Here is a 22,431-nt window from a genome sequence, read left to right as displayed (position 1 = left end):
AGTAAAAAAGAATTTGAGTGAAAATAACGCGCGCGTGCATGTGTGTTTATGGACTGGGCTCGCGGTTGTCACGGCAACGTTTGATGATGGCTCCAGGAAGGGACGCAGACTCACCGGCGGCTTTAAATCTAAAACGATGAGCTTTATTTGATCAAATACACACCAAAATTATATTCATATGTTCAGATATTCACAGCCATGGTGCATATTTGATCAAATATTGATGTTAATTGATCAGGTGGTGACGGGTGCCTTGTTGACTTGATATCGATTATGGAAATAAGGTATGAGGACACATACATGACAGATACACGAGCCTAATAAATCAACTTGACGTATTGCACGTGTTTAGTTGAGATTTTACTAAACATGCATTACATCAAGTTAAAAATGAACCGGTTTTATTGGCGTAAAACCGGTTAATTTTCAAAAGGTAGTGTTTAGGTCTATGGTACGGAAGCCGAGAGAGGCCATGTTGTTTGCTCGTGATCACCACATGACAGGTTTGTTTTCTCGAGATCACCGGAAAAGTAAGTTGTGCTTACAAGAGATCAACCTCTGTCATGTTTTTCTCTTGATCACAACTTAATTTTCTCATGATCTACAAAAGTTGTTTATCGTTGTACATAATATTTAGTGTATTTTGAAGTGGACTGTTGATACGAGTTGGGGTCTTCGCGTGACCAAAAGTACTGAAAAATCCAGCAAGGACCAGAATGGGCTGGTAGCTGGTCTAAGATGGTTCTCACAGGCTGGCAAAGCTCATCAAGCTGGTGGGACAGCTGGTCTTTCAGGCTGACCAGCTAAGTCCAGCTAGACCAGCTTAAAGGTGCAGTGTGTAATTTTTTTAAGGATCTCTTGACAGAAATGCAAAATAATATACAAAACTATATTTTTAGACGTGTATAAAGACTTTTTATAATGAACTGTTATGTTTTTATTACCTTAGAATGAGACGTTTTTATCTACATACACAGAGGGTCCCCTTACGTGGAAGTCGGTATTTTGTTCCGCCATTTTTCTACAGAAGTTACCGAAGTTGTCTTCGATGATGACTTTTTTCCTGTGGTGGCTATCGTAGCTTCTCTATGCGTTTCAAAAGCGATGGGTGAGCAGTGGACTGAACCACCTCACCACTAGATGCCGCTAAAATTTACACACTGCACCTTTAAAACTGACCAAAACACAGCTAGACTAGCTTGCTACACCAGCTAAAACCAAGCTGGGAGACCAGCTCATCAGTTGTGCTGGTCTTAGCTGGATTTTTCAGTAGGGTAGCTAAAAGACGGTTGGTGTTTGTGAATTTGGGGACCATATCTAAAGTTACAATGTACAAGTTTCTATCTTCAATAGCATTTAAGAGTTTATTTCAACAAATATCAAAAATCAAAAAATATTGCATTATAGCTGACAACCACATGAATAGTTGTGATTGTTTGTTGACACTAGCTCCGTCCCAATTCGATGACTGCGACCGACTGCGACCTTCTAAGGATGCGACCTCAGAAGGCAAGCACTCGGTCTTTGAGGTCGCAACCTCCAAAGTCCACAGAGAGAAGGGAGATGAGACGGTCTAGCCTTCGGAGGATCCATAATTTGCATCACCTGCTGTACGCCCCTGTCAGCGGGACACAGCAGAGATGTCTTATGCTGCATTCACACCAGCTGCGGTAGAGGCATCAAGCGTGAGTGATTTCAATGTTAAGTCAATGTAAAGAAGCGTTTACGCCGCGCGTCTGGAGGTCTCGCGGTGCGGTAGACGCGATTCCGCCTCAATGACGCAAATTGAGCGTTGCCGTGGGAAACGCGCGAGTTGAAAAAACTAACTTTGGCGGAGAAACGTGCCGCGTTAACCAATCAGGAGCTTGCTCTAGTAGTGACGTGATACAGGAAGAGTTCGGAGTAGCAGAAGCTCCTCCCATGACACGAATTTGCGTGTGAATGTCTCGAATTACTAGAATTCCATGCGCGACTTTCACACGAGAATGAAGCGAGTAAACCCCAAGAGGCGATTTCCTTGACAGGGATTAGAATAGTCCTAGACTAAAACATTTTTAAGAGCTGTCCAAACTGAAAACAACTTGAACTGACATATCTTAAAATACACCAGTGCTCTTTGTTTTGCCTCAAAATGCACACAGATAATGTTTTTAGTAAGGCATGTTTGTTAAAACTAGTTATATTTCCTAATTAAACTAAGGCTTAATCCTTGATAAAGCTAATCCCTGTCCGGGAAACCACCCCCAAATGTTCAAGCGTCCAACTATGCACGAATAGCGCGTTTTTGATGTCTTAAACGCATCTGGTTTGAACCCAGAGTAAAGGGGGTTGCACACCGGCCGCGCAGCTCAGCGTCGGGTCGCGTCTAGGACAACTCGGAGGTATTGTAAACCGGAAGTGCACATTAAATAGCGCGAGGTTCATCAGATAGCGTCTACTTCAAAATGTAAAATATACGTTAGCAGCCAATGTTAATCATTAATGATGTGGGACAAATATGATGTTATTTAATGTTAAACTATGTGAGTGGCGCTGTGTGGCGCGACAGGGATTTGAGCAACTTTCTGAGTCACAGCTGGGCGGCACGGACAGGCGCCACCTGGTGGCGGCGGTGTGCGTATACTCATAGAAAACAATGTGTTCGATTTTTTTAGAACGGCGCGGCGCTGAGCTGCGCGGCCGGTGTGCGATCCCCTTTACAATACGTCTTTCGAAGATCGGAGCTTTTGAATTGGGACACAGCTTTGGGACAACAAGTCATTCCATTTAAATGCTGTTAAAATTAGAAACATGTTTATTAAGGTGTAACTTTAGAGACGGTTCCTAAATTCACCACTATCAAATTGTTAAATACTGACAAATATATTTCAGCTTAAGAGAATTCCTGATCCAAGTAAAATCTAATTTGTTCATACATGCTGATTTCGCTAAATATGCTTTTGCTATGCCGTCTACAAACAAAACAACACTGGGGGGTGGTTTCCCGGACAGGGATTGGTTTAAGCCAGGACTGGACCTTGGTTTAATTGGGAAATATAACTATTTTAACAAACAAGCGTTATTTAAAACATTACTTGTGTGCATTTTGAGGCAAAACAAAGGGCACTGATGTATTTTAAAATATGTCAGTGCAAGTGGTTTTCAGTTTGGACAGCTCTAACATTTATTTTAGTCTAGGACTAGTCTAATCCTTGTCCGGAAAGCCGCCCCAACATGTTCAATTGAGTACACTTAAGCTTTAATTACTTCACAAGAATAAAACTTCATCATGAGAAAACTTTTGTTATCTCAAGATCACAAGAGTTAGGTTGTGATCATGAGAAAACAATCAAGAAAATATAATAACAGGACACAACCTCTCTCGGCTTCCATACTATAGTATCACACAGTAAATACTATAGTAATATTAGATTTGTCATCCGAGCAGCACCATGTCCACTGGCAATCTACCACCCCTAAGAAATTTACCCAGCTGGACCAGGGTAAGGGATCTGGACCGGGTTAGATACCCAAAACTTCTGTCTTCTGACTGTATGGTCAGATCTCCACCTGTGAACATCAGGAGTCTAAAACCGACCGCACAACCCTGCATGGATGCAAACACTAAACGCATAGCATCTTTAGAGAGAGATATTCTGTTCCTTCAACAACAACATAAAGAAACACTGGAGGGACTGCATGCAGAAATTGAAGATCTGAAGCGTATTAATAAAGGTATACAATAAAGATTGTTTCATCTGAAAAGGTTACTGCTAAACTTAAAATGATTTTTTATTTAAAAATTAATTGGTTAGAATTCAATTTTATTAAAGGGCACCTATTATGCAAAGTCAGGAATCAGATCTATTTTTAACCGAAAGCGCTGGCTGGCTGTTGGTAAGGGAGTGAGGAGCTGTAGCGCATTTTGGACATGCTATAATAAATTATCTGTGGGGTATTTTAAGCTGAAACTTCACAGAAACATTCTAGGGACATCTAACACTTATATAACATCTTGCATCATATGTGCATCATATGAGACATTCCACTCTTTTTGAAAATATGCTAATTTTTCAGCTCCCCTAGATCTTGGGGTGTAGCGCTAGCACTTTTGGCGTAGCTTGGCATGATCCATTGAGTCTGATTGGATCATTAGCATCGTGCTAAAATATAACCAAAGAGTTTCAATATTTTTCCTATTTAAAACTCGACTTTTCTGTAGTTACATATTGTGTACTAAGACCGACGAAAAATTAAAAGTTGTGATTTTCTAGGCAGATATGGCTAGGAACTAAACTCTCATTGCCCAAAAATAGTCTTAAAACCCTACTATTAAAAGTAACTAAGCGGGCTATTTTTGTGCACTGCGTAATATCATTGCGCCTCCTGCAGCCATGTTACAGCAACAAAGTCCTTGATTATTGCGCCAGAATGAGAGTATAGTTCCTAACCATATCTGCCTAGAAAATCACAACTTTTAATTTTCCGTCGGTCTTAGTACACAATATGTAACTACAGAATAGTCGAGTTTTAAATAGGAAAAATATTGAAACTCTTTGGTTATTTTTTAGCACGATGCTCATGATCTAATCAGATTCAATGGATTATGCTAAGCTATGCTAAAAGTGCTGGCGCTGGACCCGGAGATCTGGGGGAGCTGGAGGGTTAGCATGTTTTCAGGAGGAGTGGAATGTCTCATATTCTCTTTTCCGTTGGTCTTAGTACACGATGTAACTACAGAAGAGTCAAGTTTTAAATAGGAAAAATATCAAAACTCTTTGGATATTTTTTAGCGCAATGCTAATGGTCTAATCAGATTTAATGGATTATGCTAAGCTATGCTAAAAGTGCTAGCGCCAGAACCGGAGATCAGCTGAATGGATTCTAAAACAGTAAGAATCAAATGTTTAACTCTAGGGGAGCAGGAAAATGAGCATATTTTCAAAAAAGTGGAGTGTCCCTTTAAATATACAGTAAAATGCAGTACAATATTCAGTTTTATTATATCAGTTGTTAGACATTGGGTACCAAATTTGCCTCAGTGGCAGGCACGAGTGTTTGCAAGTGGCAGTCTTACAAATGTTGTTTTTAATTACAGAATTACAATATCAGTTGGTTATGAAGCATCAGTATTCTCCGAAAGGTAATTTTAAATTAAGTTTAAAATAATGTCTAATCTTGCATTTGTATCTGTGCTATGGAAAGATCTCATTTGCTTTTGAAATGTATTGTGCAAACCAACAACAATGCATTTCGTTCAGATACGATACGGTCCAACAGCAGCACATCGAAATGCAGCAACAATGGTTCAACAGAAAAGAATAGTCAGTGCAGATCCATCAGGTGATTACAAGTTGTGGTAAATCTTTATAATCCTGCCATTAGCATCTGTGATTAACTGACCTCCCATAACCACATAATTCACTTTCTTCTGTTTGACTCCACACCAGCTCTGAAGAGGAGACCACAGAGACTGCCGGATGTAACGTCACATCTCTTCTCCCTCTGAGGATCACTTGCAGTCCGTCTCAGCATCCCCGCACCCCGACCCTAAGGGAGTGTGAGGTCATCATCCGTCAGCTCCATCACGCCAACACCTCACACTATCAGGAGGTCAGGTGCTTGTGTCTGTCAGGATCTATAGCATGAATATTTCAGTGAGAAGGATGAATAAATGACCCCTCCTGATCTTGATCTTAGCTTGTACGGGTTAAGAATATCCTCAGAGACATCGTGTTAAACAAAAAGAAATCATCCATGGAAGCCATCTCACTCGCAAAGGCCAGTCTCTGTGATAATGCAAGGTGCGCTGCTATTTTATTCGGCAATATGATCTCACGGAAAGTCGTGTTATAGTCACGCAAAATTTGAGTAATTTATTTATGTTCATGGCACGTAATTCAGCTTTTTATCATGCCTTGAGCACGATTGTCTTTTTCGTGACATCATTGTCGCTTGGGGTCAGATTTGGGGTTTGGATGTACTTTTATGTATTGGTTTCTACCATAGACTGTTAAAAAAGATGGATGACGCCCGTTCGCTCTCTTCCGTTGGTGAAAAGTGAAGCTGCCAGTGTCCCGATACCGCGCTGACATCTTGGGTCTTGAGTCTGCGCAGTAGCGATTTCGTGACCAGTCCTGCACATAGAGACAGAGCGCAGCGCGTCATAACCTGAAAACCACGCCCACCGGGGGGGAAACATTCCAACCATCTCTATTGACTTTGTGTTGCGAGAGGCTGCCTCCTTGTCATTTCTGGCTTATAACAAAAAACAGAATAATGACTAAAAGCTGCTGTGTGACAATATGTACAGCTAACAAGCCAAAGAACCCAGAAATAAGTTTTTATAAGTTGTCGAGCCGTAAAACCCAGTCTTTAAGGAGAATAAAGTGGATCACCGACTACGTTTCCCCCTAGTGGACGCATTTCTACTAATAGAAGTACTATGAAAAGTTGCCTGTATCCGTTTCTGTGTCTTTAAACGCTCGTTTTTTGAAGTCGACAGCTTATAAAAACTTATTTCTGGGTATTTTGGCTTGTTAGCTGTACACCTTGTCACACAGCAGCTTTTAGGTATTATTCTGTTTTTAAGTTTAATCTGTAAATAAGTTTTTATAAGCTGTCGACCCCAAAAAAACGAGCGTTTAAAGACACAAAAGTGGAAACAGGCAACTTTTCATAGTACTTCTATTAGTGTGACTGCGTCCAATAGGGGGAAACGTAGTCGGCCATCCACTTTATTCTCCTTAAAGGCTGGGTTTTACGGCTCGACAGCTTATAAAAACTTATTTCTGGGTTGTTTGGCTTGTTAGCTGTACACATTATCACACTGCAGCTTTTAGGCATTATTCTGTTTTTGTTATAAGCCAGAAATGACAAGGAGGCAGCCTCTCGCAATACAAAGTCAATGGAGACGGTTGGATTGTTTTCCCCCGGTGGGCGTGGTTTTCAGGTTTGCATAACTGCGCTCTGTCTCTGGCTGCGTCCGAAAACTCTAAATTGCTGCCTTCTGAGGCAGCTTTCCAAGGTAGGAAGGCATCAAGGCATGTCCGAATTCAATGTTTGGTTTACTTCCTGTCTCCTGAGATACCTATGCGTGGACGTACATTAAGAATGTGATTGGTCGAGCCCGGTCGAGTTCGAAAAAATAAAATGGCGCCCAAGGACGTGACTGGACCACCAATTTAGTGTAAATAAAGGTAGATTTTCACTTTTTACACCTTTTAATTGCATTTCTAGCAAGAAATTAGTATTGTAGTTTTCAAATATGTGATTAGTTATCACAAAGGCGCTCTCTGTTTAAATTTCAAACACGCTGCCTTTTAAGTGTGTCCGAAAGTCTTTCTCTGAGCTGCCTTCATGCCTCCGAAGTCATTTCCTCATGAGGCAGCGAGGCAACGAGTCACTGCCTTGAGTTTTCGGACGCAGCGTCTATTAGTGAGCAGGAAGTAATGCCGCGAAATCAAGGCCCCGCCCTTGCTCTCGCAGAATGCGCATATCATAGCTGTCAATCATGATGTGACACCACCGTTTTTATAGCATTAACTAACTAACTAAAAACAAACTTATTTTAAAAACAAACACTTGGATTTACATCAGCGTGATAAAAACTACAGTAAATGACAGAAACCAGCTTCGGAAAAAAGATAATTAAAGAAAGTGTAATTAAATTGTTTAGTTGGTCAAGCCCAGGGGTGTCCAAAGTCGGTCCTGGAGGGCCTGTGTCCTGCAGAGTTTAGCTTAAACTTCCCTCACCACAGCTGCCTCAAAGTATCTAATCTGCCTAGTAAGACCTTGATTAGCTGGATCAGGTGTGTTTGATTAGGGTTGGAATAAAACTCTGCAGAGACACAGGCCCTCCAGGAGCAGGATTGGACATCCCTGGTCAAGCCCATTGAATAACATGGGGGAGGCGGGGTTTATGACCTATACTGGGACCAGTCACTGGGGGGCGATCGAGACATTTTGGCTTCACTTTTCAGTGTTTGTGCGGCACGCTTGGTTTCTACATGTTTTTCTTCCGCTTTTAAAACTATTCTCACCTGGAGTTGCATGGGGTTAGAGTTGGGGTTTGGGTTAGGATGTCTAAAAATGTAACAGAAAGTGATTCTAACCCCAACCGACAATGGTAAGAAAATAGGAAAAAACTATGAGAAAACAATACCTAAAATGAAGCGAAAAAGATAGTCGTGCAACAGACACGAAAAACTATTTAGAGAAATGTCAGGAAAAAGACATTTGTGCTCAAGGCATGAAAAAAGCGGAATTTCGTGCCATGGACACGAATAAATTAATCTAATTTGGCGTGCCTATAACATGACTTTCCGTGAGATCAGTGGGGTGAATCTCACAAAACCTGCCAACACTTAAAATACACCAACACAATTTTTAAGTCAAGTGTGACCCGAGCATGTTTGTGTGGACAGGTTTTGTGAGGTTCACCCTATTTACTCACAATACAATTAACAGTGTGTTTGTAAAACATCATTACCTCTTTCTTTCAGGGCAGATACCTCTCAACATTTTCGAAAATTACCTCTCAGACCACTGCCAAAAAAACTGTAGGTTGTGTTTATCACATCTGTCAGCAGCATACTATAGGCATAATGATCATATTTTTGTCATTTTCACCTTTAGACACCAGAGCAACCGAGGTGAAACCGTGGAGAAACTTCTGCCAGCCATCAAACGTGACTTCAGCAGCACCATGTCAGACCGTCAGAGAAAGGCACAAGACATGCACAAAATGCGTCTTAGAGGAACTGTGAACTCTTAACTTTGATATTCTGTAAAAAAAGATTAATAAAATACAACTAAATGTGATATTTTCAGTTTTGCAGTACAGTTTGTCATTCAATGATTCGAAGGTCTTGGAATTGCAATTAATGAGACATTTCTATTTTTAGCATAGCAGACAAATGCATCATGTCAACATGTCTTTAAAGGTGCCACAGAATGCATTGAAATAATCTGTTAAATTGTTCTCTGATATCTACAGAAGGTGTGTGGCTTTATTAAGTGCAAACATAAACCAGAGACGATTTAACATGTCCATTTTCAACCCTAGGATTTATCATTTGAATGAAATGGTCTATTATTACCTTATTTGGAAGGGGCATGAATAATAATGCTGAGCTCTGCTCTGATTGGCTGTTTCTTTCAGAGCAGCTCCTTCAGTAGCTCTGTGTGTTTGCAAACAGATCTTATGTTTGAGTCTCCATCAGACGAAGATACAGAATTTGAGATAAAAACAATTGTTTGTAGATTGTTGTTGGACGTTTCTGAGTGGTAAGTTTGTGTGTTTCTCTTTTCAGTATGAACCTGCATAACGTAACTGTAAAGTCAATGGTAGAACTTCAGCCTAAACGCTAGCATAAACTAGCATATAGAGCTAACTCAGCAGTCACAACTTTGTTTTTAGCATAGTAACAACATTGTAATTCATTTCATGTATAATTTAATGTTGTTGGGGCTGGGCAAAAAAGTTTTTTTATTAATCTTTTTTTATGTGGTCGATTCAAAATCGGTTCTCAATGGCTACAAATCGATTTTTTCCCCATATTTATTTCCGCAAACATTGAACGTTAATTAATAAATAGTCTTCTCCACTAGATGTCACCCTCTTTTTTGCCTTGCGCGATGTTACGAAAGAGCGAGAGGCGAACCTGTCATTCATTAATTCAGTGCTTAAAATTGTGGTTTCAGGTGCTTCATTGACGTTCATGCCACCTTCACATAAAAAGTCAGTGGTATGAAGCATTTTAGATTTCGCTGGCAGGACAACGACGAAAGTGTTGTGAGCAAGAACAAAGCTATATGCGTGATTTGTAATGCAGAGGTGACATTCTGTAGTAATATTAAATCTATATTCATTGAGTTGAATCGAGAATCAAGTATAAAAATCTATCCGAGAATCGGAATCGAAAATTGAATCGACAATCGAAATCGAATCGATTTGATAGCCTGTGAATCGAAATCGAATCAATCTGGAACATCTGAATCGATACCCAGCCCTAGTTGGTGTTATGTTGAGATTGGTCTGTATTCAAGCGGTCTTTGCATGCATGAGGTTTACATTAGAAGGAGGAAACAAATACCATGTACATAACTCTTATTATTCATCTATGCCTAGGTAAATACAGTTTTCCATTCTACGGCACCTTTAAGGAAGAAGAAACGCAGGTGAAGTCTGTATTTTTATAGAGAGCTAACACAGGAGGATTCCCTAATGAACTAAGTAAGAAACTTTCCAGGATTGCAGCCAAACGTCCAGGATGATAAATAAGCTGCTCATTCTCCTAAAGGATGATCACAACAAACTCAGAGATGAGCGCAAATCCGATACTGTAAATAAATGAAATATAACTCACACTTGCACACATGCAGTTATGGGTTAATATCAGTTTTCACTGAGTTTCCGTCTTCTGGATGATGAGAAGTGTCTGCTGTTTTTTTTAAGGATCTGTCGACTCAACTATCTTGTTGGATCATCGCCAAAGTTGATCACCTTCAGACACCACACTGAATTACCAGGTTTAAGAATCTTATTAAGTAATGGGCTTTACAGTCCAGTATCTCATTCAATGTTTAAAATGTTTCTCTAATTCAGTCTACACAATAAATACATTTGAACACATTTTCTTTGGAGTTTTCATTAACTGAGAAAGACACAAATGGGTGATTCTCGCGAAATTAGACTCATGAGGTGTCATGAAACATTTTGATAAAAAAGTAAATGCAAAGTAAGAGTATCAAAATAAGAAGCATACAGCTACAAACATCTCTATTTTGCACATGATTTCAAATGACATTATACAATTTGGTTGTTTTTTCCATATTTAAGGGGAAAATTTTCATTACCGCAACGTGTCCATGACTGGATTTGGGTTCTTTGACATGGAGATATTTATAATTAAAAAATCTAAAAAATAAAAAGCTTCAGTGCATGTTATAAACATTTACAGCAAAGAAACATGTGGTATTTGGTGATCATTGGTAAATGTAGAGACAATAATAAGGAATATAAATGTGTCCAAGACCAATTTTCTCATCCTCTGCAACTATTTTCAATCATTGTTTAAGCCCTCAATGAACTAACATTGTCAAAAAATAATAGTTGGAAGGGACATAATTGACTGTGACACTCAAGATGGCTACCAGGTAAGCAGTTCTTATTTTTTTTCTCTCAAGATAAAAGTTAAAATTTTGTTTGTCATAGTACCTAGACAACTTTTTAGTTCTCATTACCGAAATGCATATATTGAATGTAATATCATGTTGCGGTAATGATAATTTTGATAATGATAATCTTAAAAATGTAAATAATTCTATAGGAAATATTTTTTAAATCCTCTAAAAATGGTTATAGTAAGTTCAGACCTTAATCTTATAAGTCTGGATTTTGTGAGAATCGCCCAAATGCAAAGAAATGTGATGGTGTCGATGAAATGAATGTTGACTGTGTCGTAACACAAAAAGTACACCTTTGCACCTAAAAAGTTTAATACCTCAAAGGTGCATATTTGTATCAAATGTCAAAAATGCTAGGTTATTTTCTAACCAGCAATTGGGTTAAATCAACCGCAAAAAATATATTTGACCCAACAATGGGTTAAAACAACCCAGCATTTTGGGTTAAAATAAACCAACATAGGTTAAATTCCAACACATTGGGTTTGGTTTATCCTTTTTTACCCAACGCTGGGTAGAAAATAACCCAACATTTAAGAGTGTACATATCTATACCTAAGTGGTACAAATCAGGACCTTTTTAAAGCGTACTGCCCCAGTGACAGCTTGGGACCATTTTTTTTTTTCAAATTAGCTGGCTTACAATTGAATATGGTTATTTTGCATATTTTTAGATGATCTTTATAGCTTTGGTGTGTCAGGAGACACCAATTGTAGATTTCAAAGTCATTTGTAAAAAAGCAACAGATGGTTTGAGCCCAAGAGGCCTGATCTCAACATTATCAGGTCTGGGATAACATGAAAGGGCCAACTAAATCCACAGAAGAGAAAGATCTGCAAGAACGACTTACTGCCAACTGTTTGCATATCTTTACATTTACATGCATATATAAAATATACTGTATTACAAACGGCTTATAAAACATTTGGAGATCTGATGTGAGTCCATGAGTCAGATGGTCAGACGTCTGTTTAATGAGTAAGTACGGGTCATCAGCTGGCCACAGTAGCACAGAAGTGACTTACGGTAATAAGATAATGAAGTAAGGTATTATTAGGTAGGCAGTGAAGAAAGGAAAAAAGTCTCTCAGACAAATGATCTTATCTTCTCAGAAACAGCTTACGAGGTGACGTCTAAGGTTAAAACTTTGGTATATAAGACCTGAGTTTTCTTGCAGCAAGATTGGACAGACCGGGTTCACTCTGCAGGGCACCTCGTGTCACCACCTGTTACTTTCTGTTTGTCTACTTCTGTAAATTCGAGAGTCAAAGATGTTGGCATCACGCGCACTCCTTGCCAAGCAAACTGCAGTTGCGCTGGCGCGCCAGTCTGCATGTCTGATGCATCAAGGCGGAGACTGGGGCAACTGGGGCAACACCAACGTAGCTGTGGTAATAGGATCAAGATGCAAAAGTTAGAGGAAACCAAATGCATAGATGGAGGTTTTGGTTTAGTAAAGTCTTGGTTTATATAACTACTGTATAACTGCCGTTCAAGGTTTTTTCAGGCTGTGGTTGGTGGGATGGCACTGATGTCCATGAAGCCACCTAGTAAGTGTGAATTTACAAGAAATTGCATAAAAATGTCCAGTGTAGACAAATTCGTACCGTCATTTAAAATTATTAGCATCTCGAATAATTGAATATTTAGAAAATTAAGTGCATTTTTATGCATGTTTCTAAAGCACCATGTACCATCTGAGCCGAAATGGAGCCCGTTTTCAGATCTTTGCGCCCAACCAACAGCAGATGCATGTTATGGACCACATGAAGATGCAGCCCTCATCTGGTGACAACAGGTGAACATCACTTAATCCATTTCTTAACTACCTTTTATGTTAATTTATACCACACTACTCATGGTACATATAGGACCTTTTAAAAGGGTGCTGCCCCAGTAACAGCTGTAGTACAACAGTGTACAATGATTATATCATGGTATGCTTTAAAGTACTTTGGAGTGCCATGTAAATACTATGGTATGAATATGGTAATGATTCAGTGCATAAAAAAAACCAACCAGGATATTTTCAGGATTCAGATATAAGTTTCTTCTCTGCAGGAACATGATGATCGAATCGGCTCGATTCAGTCACGGTCAGGGTATGACGCAGATGAACGACCTGTCCAAACTCGATGTCAACAGTTTTGATGCCGTCATCTTCCCTGGAGGGCATGGAATAGTCAAGAACCTGTGAGAGACGCTCTTTAATCTTAATGCAAATCCTAAATCAATTGCATATCCCAACAGGAAAGATGCACACACATATACTGTATGATCCGGTTAATCTTTATTTGTGATGACCCACCTCTATCACTATTAGCCACCTGTATTCATGAAGTGAAAATCCTCTTATCGTTCATTACATCAACACACAAATGTCTAAGAGGAAATCCAATGCAGTGAATGACACTAATCCATGTCTGATCCTAGAGCAGTTACAGATCAAATCAGAGCTCCAACATTTCCCAGCCGGCATGTCCTTGACATGGTGAAACAACGTTGAATTACCTTTTTTTTGCAAATTGAATCAACGTTGAACAAACAACTAAAATGATTTCAACCAAATTTAACGTTGATTTTTAAGCATCTCATTAACCTTTTGCAACCGTTTAGCATTTAACTGATGCATTAACACTCAAACAAGAACTGACATTATTTCAATCTTATTTCAACGTTGAGGGTCAGTCATATGCCTGCTGGGTTTGGTACAGACAGTGACCTTTATAACCAGTGTTGGGGGTAAAGCATTACAAGTAATGTGCATTACGTAATAATACTTTTCTGAAGTAACAAGTAAAATAACACATTACGTTAAAAATGTACACATTAATATTTGAGTTACTTTTTTTAAAGTAATGCAGTTACTTTTCAGTTGAATTAATTAGATGTAAAAAACAATGTACTGCATTAAACTGAACGTATTCACGTAGAATTACGCACTCTATGCGTTAACAGTTTCAGTCAGAAATGGAGATGGCAGACCAGAGCTTGACATTTTTACATTAGAAATATGCAATTTCTGAATGCAGAACTTCTCAGTCATAAAAAACACCTGCAAAGTAAGAAAAAGTAAAGCAAAAGTAACTTAAAAGTAATGTAAGCATTACGTTCCATAAAAAGTAACTAAGTAACGCAATTAGTTACTTTTTAGGGGAGTAACTTAATATTGTAATGCATTACTTTTAAAAGTAACTTTCCTCAACACTGTTTATAATATTCAGATTTAATACGATAAGATGAATTGAGAAAGTTACTTCAAGGATTGCAAGATATTACTTCTTTTTGACACTACCGTCAAAAATGCGATGATAAACCGAATGCTCTTGGCACACATTATACGTTCATCAAATAATTTCGCTTCAAATCCTCTCAATCCTGGCCTCAGGTCATCCAGAAATACAGACTTATTGGCAGAATCTGTTAAGAGTTTGATTAAAAAAATGCTAATTTACATGAAAACATGTTAGATGCTCTTGAAAGGCTCCAGTTGACTTTTACTGATATGTACATTTCAAAATCAGGTCCACCTTCAACAAAGATGGGAAAGACTGCAAGCTGAATAATGACGTAGAACGGATTCTGAAGGAATTTCATCGTGCTCGCAAACCAATTGGGTACCTATAACTACGAATATACAGTATAGTATCCATATTTAGTTCTGTAGAGCTGGGGTTTTCAAACTTTATGAACCATGGACACGCCAAATATGATAAACCTTTTGTGAGGGACCCCTACCTAAAATATATTCATCAAACATATAACAAATATAATTGGCTATAAGTGGCTAGATGTATAAACCTAAGGAAAAAAAATCCATTCAAATTTATTTGTACTTTAGCAACTCAAGTTTACAAGGAATTTTGCAAGCCAAAGTAAGTAAGATAAAGGCAACTGTAATAAGGAACAAGAAAGGAACTAGAAACACACTAGATAGATAAAAAGCTTTTTTTCTCAGAAATTTTCTGGGGACCTCCTAGCCTCCTGGTGGCCCCCAGTTTGAAAACTCCTGCTGTAGAGCAAGTGTATTTTCATAAATTCACCTACCCATTTCAGTATTTTAGCTGACCAATCTCTTTAATTCTAAAAAAACATGTAAAGGAATAATTGACGTTGGGCTATTAAATGAGATTTTCTTTAAAGTTTGGCTAGCATGGCTCCTCTCCTGGCCTGTCGAGTGCTGCCCAGTCTAGAGATCACGATGGGTTACGAGCGTGATGAAAGCAGCCGCTGGGGTCGGTGGCCAAACACTAACATGGTGCAAGCGGTGAAGAGCATGGGTGCCCGTCACAACAACCGTGAACCTTATATATCCTTTCAATGAGTCAAGACAAAACAAATGAATTGTGATGGAAATGTGCATTCAATAATTTTTATGTTTGGCTGATATAACAGTGGTCACTTGTGGAACACATTTTACATTTATTTTCAGTCATTTAGCAGATGCTTTCATCCAAATTGATGATAATTTATCTTAAAATGTAAACAAACAAAGCAGAACTCAGTTTTAGAAAGAACTACAGAGTGCGACTTAAATCTATAGGCATGTCAATGATGTCCTGACAAAATATTGTCTTTAACTGTCCGTCTCACGAGGTTCATGTGGACGAGAAGAACAAGGTCATCAGCACTCCAACCTTCATGTGGGAGACCGACTATCATTATCATTACATCTTTGACGGTATTGGAAACATGGTCAAGCACGTCATGCGTATGACTGCCAAGTAATTCTCCTGAATCAAGACAGAAGGCTTTCAGACGTAACTTTTAGGTTGACCCGAACCTGCTATTTGTGGGCATACAGAGAGTAAATAAAGAAAAGCATGCAATGCTACCTGTATGTGTGACTTCAATGGTGGGCTTTGACTTTTAAAGGTGCCGTAGAATGGAAAGATGTATTTACCTAGGCATAATAAGAGTTATGTATATGGTAATGAGATATCGTAAGCCTCAAACACGATCGTTTCTTCCTTCTAATGTAAACCTTGTGCATGCAAAGGAGCGCTGGAAAACAGACCAATCTCAACATAACACAGACTGTGACGTTACAGTCAAGATGTACACCGCCAACATTAAATTACACATTAAATTAATTACAATGTTGTTACAATGCTAAAAACAAAGTTGTGACTGCTGAGTTAGCGCTATATGCTAATTAATGCTATATGCTAACATTTAGTCTGAAACTTCCTTTAACAATCTCCAAACAATTGATTATTATAAATAAAATTCAGTATCTTCATTCCAACATAAGGTCTGTTTACACACACACACAGAGCTCCTGAAGGAGCTGCTCTGAGAAACAGCCAATCAGAGCAGAGCTCAACATTATTATTCATGACCCTTTCAAATAAGGTAATAATAGACCATTTTATTCTAAAGGCAAATCCTAGGGTTGTAAAACTGTCTCTGGCTATTTTTGCACTTAATAAAGCTACTTACCTTCTATGTAGATATCAGAGAACAATTTAACAGATTATTTCAATGCACCTTCAAACATGGTGGTACACACTTGTCCTTCAAGTGCATGAAAAATGAATTAGATGAATGATCACCTGCAAAACAACCGTGAATCACATTCAAACTTGAGTCCCCTTTGAGAACTTATGTGTGCCAAAGTTTTTTTTTACATTCTGACTTTCATCATTTGCAAGTTTCTAGTTACATCTTTAGTGATTTTGCAATTGTTCACTGTTTCTTGACCAAAGAAGTAAAGGTTTTTGCCATAAAAGCATGCATGCACTTGTGAAAATACGGCATTTCAATTACTGACCAATAACCTTTGAATTGCCATTAAAGTAAAATTACTGAACGTAAACGTAAGAGCCTGATAAAAAAGCTAATTTACAAGAAAACATGTCTGCGCTTAGAGTGTTTTGCATCTGAACTCTTCATTTTATTTTACAATCATATAAAAATGAGTAACAACATAAAAATGCAATACATATAAAACACTTCTTACAAAACTGTATAATTCTTTCTCAAATGTCGAAAAACATGTATTACAAAAATGTACAGCGACATCTTAAATATAAGATACTGTAGATAAATGTTTTCTTAAAACATTCATAAAAATCTGAAGAAACCTAAAAATCGACAATATGTACAATACAAAGAACACACTGACATCTTGTCAAGAACGACTGTGTACATTAATGTAAAGTTGTTTCGGCCATGCTTTAAATACTTCACTTTACAGTAAGAATTTGGTAAGTAAAAACTGAGCAGGTTGAGGAGAAACAATGAATGTGTTCAAATATAAACACAGTAAACAGAACTGCATGTATTCATGTACATGTCAGATATGTCAACAATATATTAGAGTTGTTTGAAATATGAACAGTTTTGTTGGTTGCTGTATTGGATTGTCAAAGCCAACTATGCTGTTGTTTTGGTTTGGTTATTTTCCAGAGTCTGTTAACATTGACAAAAAATAACATTAATACTTAACATGTAGTTTGTTTCTTTTTTAGAAACATACACAACATGTATTCACAGCTAGTAGTCTGGACAGTATTAAAGACGTACAGATTAATACAAACATTAACAAGAGACAGATACAAAACTTCAGCCCATATAAACATTTCAAGTTTAGCAAAACCATTAGGAAGTGAATGGACCTTGTGAGGCTTTTCATTTAGTAGCTTTAGGCAGATGACTGTGCATCAAGCGTCTCAATGCTATCAAGTAAGAATGCTTGGATCACTCAGAATTTCTCTGGTTTGTACTTTAATTCATCTTCTTGAGGATGCTCTAAAAACAAAAAGAAAGCTTGTAGGTTAGTGACCTACTAGTAAAAAATGTGAGTTTAAATATCACAGCAAAAGGTGCATCCACTGCTGATCGCACAAAGTGAAGCAAACACTTAAAACAAGCCAAAACAGAAAATTCTGTCCTCATTTACTAACCCACAACTTGTTTTGAACCTATATGACTGACTGACTTAAAAAAAAATAACGAATGTCCGGTTGGGTGGATTCAGTACAACGGCATTGCCTTCTATCCAATATGCAATGTTAGAGTAAAATCATGCCAGGCACCATCTTAGGTTCACTTTGCATTGCTTATACAAGAATAGCAATGCAAGTAATGTAGTTGTTTTTCACTACAACTAATCCGTTAACCACTCGTTGACACACTGCTTCGCTTTAAAAACATGAAATGTCTTGCCATTATATTGAATCCATGCAAAGGTCCAGTCATTAAAATGTCTTTTAAATTAAGTCATACAAGTTTGGAACAGCAGGGAGGTAACGGACCGGGCTAAAGTTGTCAGAGCAGTGCAGAACTGGAATCGGAGTCTGGGTCAGGGGGGATGCAAGGGTCTTGGGATTCCTGGGCTCTGCGGTACTCCTGAAACTCCTGACGCAGGGCATTGAAGCGAGCGTCGCTGAGGGAGCGATTATACCGCCGCTGTGGAGGCTGGGGTACTAAGGGAAGGCTGATGGAATGTAGGCCTAAGATGAGAGAGGAAAGGAGTGCAAGGAGCGAGTAAGGAAGAAGAGGAGAGATGAGGAGGAGTGCCAAATATGGGAAAAGTTCATGCAATACATCATTTGGTGATTAAATAAACATGGCAAAAGAGCTGAAGGATCAAGTACTTACGTTTACTCTGGTTGTCCTGGAGGCCAGCTGTGGAAGGGGGCAGATCTTCCCGCAATTCCCTGCCCGCCCCCCCAAAGCCCATCTTCGTGGCCTCCAGGATAGAGGGATCCATAGAGTATTCCACAGCATCCCATTCGTAACTCTCATCTACAGAGGTATTTCTTCTACACACACACATACACACACAATGCACAGTGAGATTTACAAAAAATGGTATAAACACACGACAGACAAAACAAGACAATGGGAACTATCCTACTTCATCTAAGCTGAGATCTTGCCTCAGATGTGTTTGTGTATCAGCTTCACCTTTTGGATTTCTGCTCTCGAAGGTCTGAGTCTGCCCTGTGTCTCTCACTCTCCTCAGTGGTCTCTGGTGAGCTTAGTAAGGTTGGCGTAATTGAGAGAGACTGGCGTAGGTGTCCATATGGGCCCACACTACCCCTTCCACTGCTCTGGCTGGCGAAACTGGTTCTACCCCCTTCGCCCCTTATATCCCTGCCCTCTGTCTCTGTACAAACCCTGCCTGCACTCATCCCCTTGTCGACCTCTCTTGGAAAGTGCTGCTCTCGTAGGGGAAAAGCTGTTTGATATGGTGAGGGCCAGCTGTAACCCCTGGGAAGGAAAGGCCTTTGCAGACCCCTTCTGGGTTCTGTGGGATGCAGATAGTTCCCCCTGGCCACCGGTCTGGGTGGGCCAAACGGTCGAGGAGGGTCTTGAGGGATATACTTATGTTGAACTGACCTAAGCGTCTCCTGATAGGACAGAGGCCACCTGGAGATGTTTGGAAAGATGGCTGGCTGTCGACGTGGATCTAACTCCCGTCTGGAAGAAAGGGATGGTTCCATGAATCTTGGAGGAAAGGGCACTGGCCCTCGCCATAATGGACCTGACATTGGATAGTATCGTGCAGAGTTATGACCCAAACTACACGATTTAACCTTTACATTTGGATGTAGAAACTCATCTCTGTAGCAGGTCTCTGAGATATAAGGTCTTGGATTTTCATGATGTTCCCATCGAGGGAAACCTAAACTAATGGACTTCTTGAGAAAAGGACGAGGCTGCCCAACTTGAGATAGGGTCGGACATGGACCAATGCTAAGTGACTTCTTCATTAAAGGCATGGGAGCTTGACAGATTCGTGAGGATATCCTGTTTCTCTCACCCTGAGGTCTATGAGGTTGTTCAGATGTAGAGTCTGAACTTTTTTCAGCATATTTAGGACTGGAAACTATTGCTACCATACTTTTAGCTGTGTTTATTAATGTCTCTGCTGGACTACGTTTACTACAGTCCTGTCTTGGAGACCCTAATGTATTCAGAGAAAGTAAAGGCTTAGAACTCTCTTCATTCGGTTTATGTGAAGACAAACCTTTACAGCTTGCCTCTAAAGTGCCTGCTTTAGCATGTGAATGTCCTGCTTGTAATTGTGTGCAGGGTTCAGAATTTAAAATACTCCCAGGTTTAGAATGTCCCATCGGAATTATTTGGGTGCTAGACTCATAAACATTAGCATTTCGATGACTAATGGTGATGGTGTGGTCTTCATCATGTTTATCCCAAATTTTGGGAACAACATCTGGTTCATCTCCAAACAGTTTCCCTGTTTCTGGTTGTTCACTGGGCTCAATGGTTTCTGAAGGCTCAGTCACTTCTACAGGATCATCTACGCTCATTTCAATGAAACCTGGAAGACTCAAATATTCCAGGATATTACTGGTTTGGATGGGGGACATCCTGGCTGGTTGGGGAGCAACTTTGACTTTCATTGTTTCAGACATTCTAGAGAAATTTGACCTGTCACTTTCAACCTCATTTTCAAACAGGGTCAAGGGAGATATCCGACTATCACTGAAAACACATTTGTCACTCTTTCGGGATCGAGCCCTGATTCCCTCCCTTTCTTGCTCATTGTATTGCAACAGGGAGCTGGGTTCATCATTTACAACCATGTTTCTTTTTGCTCCTACTTTCAGATGATCATAAGGCAATGTAGAGCAACCTGAGGGAGTATGGCTAAGACTGACTCTTTGTTCATTTCTTAGATCCTCTATGTCAGTAAGGTCAGAGTAAAATGGGCCATGGCTAGGGTCTTCATTTCGCCCTGCCATTACATGGTGCAACTCTGGTGGTTGAAGACTCAGTGGCGATGATGAACCACATGCTGGAACATCAGTTACATTTTTCTTTTCTCGCATGCAATCATCCTCAGCTAAATTCCTGTTGGGTATGTCTTGGTCCCTTTTTAGGGATCTTTCAGAGCATCTATTCTGAGCTCTGCTCAGGTCAGTTCTAATGGGAGAGAGACTATTACTGTTGAAAGGCCGAAGTGAAAGAGAAGTGAACAGGGTTGCTGATGAACATGTGATGTCTGCTTCTACAGAGTCTTCTTCTTTGGGAGTATCTTTATGAGGTCCGTGAGGATACAGGCAGCGAGGAGTGTTTCCTTCTGAAAGGCTCTGCACTGGCACCAAACTGGTAGGGGAAGTCACAGGACTTATGTCCCATTGAATGTATAAGGGAGATGATGGGAGTAACCTCTCCATTGGACTGCTGGTGTTGCCGAAATAACAGCCCCTCCTATAATCTGAGACATGCTGGGCCAAGCTGCTCGGTCGTGGTTTTTGCCGTAAATGGATCTTTTGATGCTTCCAAATGGGATCCTCAGACTCAGCACCTGTCCATTTTCTTAAAGGGCTTACAGATTTGGCCCGCCTCTGTTCTTTCTCATGTACCTGTGCCCTTCGGCTGGTTGTGTAGTGCTCTAGCTCCCTTTCCATTTCTTCGCGCTCCTTCACTAGCCTCAGGCATTTGCTTAAGTTGTCTTCCTCTTGTTCTCCATCAAGCTGAGAAATCATAGTGCTGGGCTCTGTAAGCTGGCTGTCTCCACCAATAGGCTTGTATCCTGCCTGATAAAACAGCCTCTCTTTCTCCAAGGCTCGGGCTCTCCTGGTTAAGCTCGGGAATATGTCATCCTTATGGCCGACACTCCGGTATTTTCTTAGTGAGTCACTGACTCTCTTTTCGCTGGGGTCAGAATAAAAGCTGGCCTCCTCCAGCAAAGCCTCAGAGAAACCCTGTTCATCATCTGAATAAAAGCAGCCATGGCGCGATAAGTTTCGGGCCATTGCCTTGACCCTTCCAGGGGACTGAGGGGGTCTCTCTTGGTCTGGAGGAACCAGTGTCAATGCTGAAGACTTCTCTCTCCGTCCACTCCTCTCTGAACTTACAGAATTTGATTCGTTGGATCCATTGTTACTCCCTTCAATACAGGCTCTAGCAGGGGATTGTGTGAATTCTTTTTCAAGGTTTTTGTTGATGCGAGTTGGACTAGAGTTTTTAAGGGATGGTTGAATAATAAAGCGGCCATCAGGACCTCTGGATATGGATTCAATGGCAGATGTGGATGATGGAGAGCCCCCAAAGTGGCTCTCAAATTGAGTGTAGCATGGAGTTGGAGATGGTGAGGAAAGAAGCTGCTTTTTCTGATCCTGGTCCTCACTGCGGCTGCCCTTATTGAAGGAGGAACGGTTTGAACGATCGGAAGAAGATGAGCTAGGAAAGAAATTTAGAGGGCATAACTTGAATTTCAGCACACTGTCCGGGCTGTCAGAAGGTGAGCCAACTCTGAAAAGTGGAAAAATGAGAAAACA

General features: G+C 39.8%; 3 protein-coding genes across 7 annotated transcripts in view; 2 read left to right on the top strand and 1 right to left on the bottom strand.

Annotated features, from left to right (window-relative positions):
• Positions 1–94: 94 nt before the first annotated feature.
• LOC129414467 (uncharacterized) lies at positions 95–8,802 on the top strand. 2 transcript variants are annotated; one of them, XM_055168529.2, is made up of 8 exons: positions 95–284; positions 3,411–3,714; positions 5,078–5,122; positions 5,241–5,322; positions 5,430–5,592; positions 5,680–5,783; positions 8,484–8,540; positions 8,617–8,802. In XM_055168529.2, exons 2-8 carry the CDS (start codon positions 3,432–3,434, stop codon positions 8,753–8,755), a joined length of 873 nt encoding a protein of 290 aa, XP_055024504.2. In that variant the 5' UTR covers positions 95–284; positions 3,411–3,431; the 3' UTR covers positions 8,756–8,802. The 2 variants fall into 2 exon arrangements, with proteins under 2 accessions (XP_055024504.2, XP_073724233.1); XM_073868132.1 differs by having other exon boundaries at positions 97–284; positions 3,428–3,714.
• Positions 8,803–12,296: 3,494 nt separating this feature from the next.
• Positions 12,297–16,004, top strand: gatd3l (glutamine amidotransferase class 1 domain containing 3, like). Its single transcript, XM_055167149.2, has 7 exons — positions 12,297–12,561; positions 12,668–12,720; positions 12,855–12,968; positions 13,232–13,363; positions 14,695–14,787; positions 15,314–15,479; positions 15,764–16,004. Exons 1-7 carry the CDS (start codon positions 12,442–12,444, stop codon positions 15,896–15,898), a joined length of 813 nt encoding a protein of 270 aa, XP_055023124.1. The 5' UTR covers positions 12,297–12,441; the 3' UTR covers positions 15,899–16,004.
• Positions 16,005–17,042: 1,038 nt separating this feature from the next.
• Positions 17,043–22,431, bottom strand: part of igsf9b (immunoglobulin superfamily, member 9b) — a 65,744-nt gene continuing 60,355 nt past the window's right edge. For 3 of the 4 annotated variants that reach the window (XM_073868131.1, XM_073868129.1, XM_073868130.1), the window contains exons 19-22: positions 19,085–22,405; positions 18,776–18,939; positions 18,430–18,627; positions 17,649–17,923 (exon numbers count right to left, since the gene is read on the bottom strand). In XM_073868131.1, the coding sequence (XP_073724232.1) occupies positions 18,443–18,627; positions 18,776–18,939; positions 19,085–22,405 (3,670 nt within the window). In that variant the 3' untranslated portion in view covers positions 17,649–17,923; positions 18,430–18,442. Of the gene's footprint in view, positions 17,585–17,648; positions 17,924–18,429; positions 18,628–18,775; positions 18,940–19,084; positions 22,406–22,431 lie in introns of those variants that run through there. The other variant, XR_012369746.1, reaches the window with a different exon arrangement.

The sequence above is a fragment of the Misgurnus anguillicaudatus genome, chromosome 5 (assembly GCF_027580225.2).
Source record: "Misgurnus anguillicaudatus chromosome 5, ASM2758022v2, whole genome shotgun sequence".
NCBI lineage: Eukaryota > Metazoa > Chordata > Actinopteri > Cypriniformes > Cobitidae > Misgurnus > Misgurnus anguillicaudatus.
This window is presented reverse-complemented; position numbering and strand designations above follow the sequence as displayed.

What these genes read in the sequence shown, in the direction of transcription:
- LOC129414467 (XM_073868132.1), top strand. An exon ending in AGTCAGTGCAGATCCATCAG is followed by an intron (nt 5,323 to 5,429) that starts GTGATTACAAGT and finishes ACTCCACACCAG; the next exon opens with CTCTGAAGAGGAGACCACAG. An exon ending in ACACCTCACACTATCAGGAG is followed by an intron (nt 5,593 to 5,679) that starts GTCAGGTGCTTG and finishes TCTTGATCTTAG; the next exon opens with CTTGTACGGGTTAAGAATAT.
- gatd3l (XM_055167149.2), top strand. Translation starts at nt 12,442, where the DNA reads ATGTTGGCATCACGCGCACTCCTTGCCAAGCAAACTGCAGTTGCGCTG. An exon ending in GATGTCCATGAAGCCACCTA is followed by an intron (nt 12,721 to 12,854) that starts GTAAGTGTGAAT and finishes ATGTTTCTAAAG; the next exon opens with CACCATGTACCATCTGAGCC. An exon ending in CGTGCTCGCAAACCAATTGG is followed by an intron (nt 14,788 to 15,313) that starts GTACCTATAACT and finishes TTTTCTTTAAAG; the next exon opens with TTTGGCTAGCATGGCTCCTC.